General features: G+C 38.4%; 1 protein-coding gene across 3 annotated transcripts in view; it reads right to left on the reverse strand.

Annotated features, from left to right (window-relative positions):
* Window positions 1-4,969, reverse strand: part of KIF2A (kinesin heavy chain member 2A) — a 39,563-nt gene that overhangs the window by 22,465 nt on the left and 12,129 nt on the right. For all 3 annotated transcript variants that reach the window (XM_010154838.1, XM_010154837.1, XM_010154836.1), the window contains exons 7-9: window positions 3,690-3,785; window positions 2,871-2,925; window positions 444-606 (exon numbers count right to left, since the gene is read on the reverse strand). In XM_010154838.1, coding sequence (XP_010153140.1) covers window positions 444-606; window positions 2,871-2,925; window positions 3,690-3,785 — 314 coding nt within the window. The remainder of the gene's footprint in view (window positions 1-443; window positions 607-2,870; window positions 2,926-3,689; window positions 3,786-4,969) is intronic.

Here is a 4,969-nt window from a genome sequence, read left to right on the forward strand (position 1 = left end):
AACTGGAAGCTGTTTGGGGCTGGACCTGTCCTTTTCTTCCAAGTTTCCTGAAGACCAAAAGCCATGACTCAGGTTCCTCAGGGGCTGCACACACACACTAATACGGCAGTAACCCTGAGGCGAAGGGAGAGCTCATGAAGTTGTTCGCGTAGGCCGCAGCTGAGGAGGCAGGCAATACACCCTAGAGCCTGGGAAGCAGCAGAGCGTGGAGGAGGACTAAGAGCAGGACTGAGGTCAGCGGAGGAGGAGCCAACATTGCAGGTGAAGAATTCGAGATAAAGAGTTAAAACAAAAGTACACAGACAAAAGAATGGATGTAGCAATATTCATAATCAGGTAACACAGAGGAGTAAAGTCCGTGAGCAACGGAAGTCCAGAGTTATTGATATGGGAGATACATGAGAAAAATATTCACCAAAAAAAAAAAAAGCATATACACATACCTGTAAACCATTTCATTAGGAGCCGTGTCATCAAAGGCATAATCAAAACGAAAAGTTTGGTTTTCTAGGTACCTTGTCAAATCCACTTTTTGTTTTGGTTCATGTACCATCACAACATCTTTACTAGGAATTGTTATTACATCAAGGTCTTTCATTAAAGTTTCTATAAAATAAGTGAAATATATATTTAACTAACGACACATCATTATGTTTTACATTTTTTCATTATTTACACTCCTAGAACATCTCAGATAACACAGCTCCTCCAAGCAACAACACTGCAATGGTTCTGGGTTAGTGATGCCTAGATAATATAAGAGATTTCATTTTGGAAGACTAGTCATCCTATCCCACCAATTACTAAAAACACACTGTACCAAGCTGATTGGAAGAACTAAGATCATTAATTACAGCACTATAATTGTAGCTTGTTATGTATTCTGCAACAACAGTTTCCATGGATATTGGTTCTATTTCCACCAGGCTGTATACTGCTTTACAGATTACTGCCATATCCTTTTAGTTGACATGAATAATTTCTCCACCCAAGGAACTGGAAGGTGAAGTTCTATACTGCTTGGGCTGTCAAAAACACAAAGAAATTAGTATTACTATGATACCTACTTTATTTCAGAATTTTATCTTTTTATTTTCCCTAAATACTCAATGTTACAGTGATACGGTCACAGCTTTCAAAAAGAAAAATTGTGCTTTTGTTCTACCCAGACATTTTCATGTGTGTATTCTTCCAGGAATATAAAGTACACATCTTTAATACAGAATTTCTATAAAGTAAAATCCTTTTCTAAACATTACCTTGTAAGCAGAAAAAGCTGAAAATGCTAATGATCCTTCCTATCACTGGGAATGAACAAAAGCCATCTAGATGCGAATTCAATAGTGAGCTCCCAGGCTATAATTACTCCCCAGCACTACAATTTACTACTAATTGTGGTATGATATGAGTCAGCAAAACAGAGAACCCAGTGATCCATGATATGCACAAAAATAAAGACATTTTATGTGTACAGTCAGGATCACTAATGTGTCCTACTTGCGTTTCTGTGTAAAATTTCTTAAGGCATACAGTTCAAAAATGTGACGTGGCTAAACACAATCAGATAGAAATCTCCTCATCAGTTAACATACTGCTCAAACAGTGCAATGGTTACCACTTCACGGCATCATACACCAACAGAAATATGCATTCAAGTCACTACTAAATCAGATTTTCAACTGCACTGCAATAAAATTAAATGCAACTATTCTGCAGTAATCACAGAGAAGAAATATGGAACAGTAATGAAAAGAGATATAATATATGTCGGTCAATTCTTTGTGGCAAAAGGTTTTTAGTTTAAGTTAAAGTTAAAAGCTGAGGGTTTTAAGCAATTGTTTGGACAATTACTCACTCTCCCAGCTATTCGTTAGGGCAACCTGTATTCCTTGCTGAGAAAAATTTGGAATAGCGTCCCTGAAACCCACCATACATTTCTCAATTATAAAAATACATCACTGAAATAAAATCTTAAAATGTCAGTTTTAATACTTCCTGCAATGTAAATCTACAAAACGACTGGAACTGAGAAGACCTAAAGATTTTGGTAGTAATTCTGTTCTTGCTGAGACTGACAAAACCAAGTAATTCTAGTTTTTCTCTGCAGGGGGTTATGCACTAGTATATTTGATTCTTTCATATTCTTCCATTTTAAACTGTGACATAAGAAATACTGTTTCTTATGAAGTGTGTGTTTTCAGAAGCCTGTATCATGTGGCTATTAGATTACCTCTATGGTTCGTCTCCTGCATAGACTACTTCATTAATGATTTTTTTTCCTACACTTTGTTCTTAAAAATGCAAAATTACTTTATCTCCTTTTTACTTAAGACACTGACCTTCCTACAAATACTTCTGAACTATTTTTTTAATGCCTCCAAACCACTCATACCTAAGATGTGTAACTTTCGCAAAATCAAATCCTATTTCTGAATCTCAACTCACGCCCCATGGCAATTTGCTCTCATTTATTGTGATTTCACTTTGTCCACCTTCGGGGCAGGTAAAAGGTGATGTTTCCCCCAGAATATCAGATTTCATTGAAGATAGCCTCCAACACTGAAACAGAAATTCAACGGGTACCAGACTTGTACACTGAATGCCCTTATTGAATAGGCTATGCAAAAAAGTTTTGATGAAAAAATTTTTGAGATTATGCACTTCTTTAAGAGCAATATAAGAAAAAAAAACCCAAACCACGGAATAAGAAAACAGTAAAAGCAAAAATTTTCTGGGTCTGTCACACATCCTGTCCAGTATAACAATTCCACCTTTGATCAGTATTTGTAGATGGCTTTAACACAAATAATACTACTATCAGAAGCAGCTTCTTCAGATAAAAATCTCAGCAAAATCTTCAGTGGTCATACCTTTTTTATTGAGTGGCCGTTTTCGTACACAAACACATATCCTGTGCTCATCAATCTGCAAAAGAAACAACCTCTCAGTGAGCTATGCCCCAGTTCCGTCTATATGACATTTTGCTTTATTTTACTTCTATTCTTGAATTAATTAACCTATCATTTGAACAAAGAGAAATTTTCAAGACAGGGAGTTATCTGAACTCCCCTTGTGTCTGCACAATAGCTAAGAAGCCAAGGCGAGAACCATACATCAACAAAACTGCCTGCAGACAGTAATGCAATCCTGCTGAGTACCAGGTACATCTTAGAACTTTGCTAATAAATCCAGCTCTAACAGGGTAGATACGCTATTGACAGGAATTGTCAAACACTGATTTCCAGAGATCTGATAAACTTAATCTTTTCAGGATTCTGGTCATCTGACTTGTCTGCATCACCTCCAAAGATCAAATATTAATATTCATAGACTACAGAGGTTTTCAGGGAAGCTTAATGGTTTTGTGTGCACACCCCCTAGCATCCCAGGAAAATTTACAATACAGAGGCTGAGTGACTACTTAGTACATACTAGTATTATTTTACAGTAAAAAGATATTTAAATGCCATACCATAATTAACAATGATTTAGTAACCTAGGACTTTCAATACCTACTAATTTCAGTATTATCAAATTACTGAAAAAATAAATCCATGCTATAATGAATACTAATGCAGATTAAACAATTTTTCATGTTTACAGAAACATACACTGAAAAAATTTCTATGTGAAAACACATAGAAAAACTACAGAAGGATAAAAAAATTCCATGTTGCTCGGTTACTTACAGGATCTGCAGTTGTCAGTGGTCTATAATCCAAACTTCCCCTGAAATCCCTTATCATACACATAATTTCATAATTTGGGTTTGTAGCATCAACATCCTAGGGAAGTAAGCAACAGGATTTCAAATATACTTTTTTTTTTCCTGAAATGGACTGATTTCAGGATCCTCTGTATTTATTTATAAGAAAAATAGACATTAAGTGAAAACTTATTTTTTCTCCAAAACACCAGAAATGTCTCAAATGCAAGTCCTCCACTCTGATGTAGCTAATTTACTGATTATGAAGTGAAACAATAATATGCTTTCTGTTTCATGTTTTTGGTTGGCATCCAATAGAAAATACGTTTCAACTGAGGACTCATTAACAGTCTACTCAAGAAAGAGGAATGACTCCTCTCTTTGCCAGAAGGTTCACACTGAAGAAACACCTCCGAATGACCGCACGACACCAGACAGCGTATACACTCAACGCTTCTTCATCTGAGCCATCTCAGATAAGGTGGTCCAGCGGATGAATGGATACACTCCATTACACAGGTATGTAGATACGTACACAGGTACAACACACACGTCAGGACAGTGCAGGCACCCCAGCTGCTCTACACAACCCTCCTGGATCCAAGCCAGTTAAAGGAGCTTGATCCTACTACTTACTGGTCCTGAGTTAAGTCCTACCATTACATGGATGCGTTGGAAACTCTTCTAACACCCCTAGACCTGCCAAAAAGCTGAAGCAGTCCCAAGCACACACCACAGACTACATCCAGGCTCAGAAGACTTTCCCTCCCTAAACCTGGAGCCACCAGTACCAGAGCGAATGGACACCGAAGAGGCCACACACAGAGCCCCTCCAAGCCTTCCTAAGCCTGTGACTACCAGGAGCTGAGCTGGTTCTATGCAGAACCCACCAAACGTCCTTCCTGTCACTTCTCCCCGTGACTGTCCTTCTTTACACCATTTCACGGCATGGTGCTGATGTCATACATAGCCAGCTCTGGTGCTCAGACTACCAAATTTTGCACGCCTCTCCCCAAGTGACGTCAACACTCCTTCTGCATCACAGCTGGTTGTGGAAACAGCACAGGCACTCTCCGAAAGCACCGCACTGAGGTTAGTAAGCTGAAAGGGAGCCCGCTCGTGACACTGCATCTGTGACACAGCCAACCCTCACCTCACATAAAACTGTGTCCTGCTAATCAGAAGTTGACTATGCCCTGATGTTGTTCAGCCTGACTACAGTGAACTAAAATCTGCAGACAGAAAGTCCACACAAATGTATTC

The sequence above is a fragment of the Eurypyga helias genome, unplaced genomic scaffold (assembly GCF_000690775.1).
Source record: "Eurypyga helias isolate BGI_N326 unplaced genomic scaffold, ASM69077v1 scaffold14527, whole genome shotgun sequence".
In the NCBI taxonomy this organism is placed as follows: Eukaryota; Metazoa; Chordata; class Aves; order Eurypygiformes; family Eurypygidae; genus Eurypyga; species Eurypyga helias.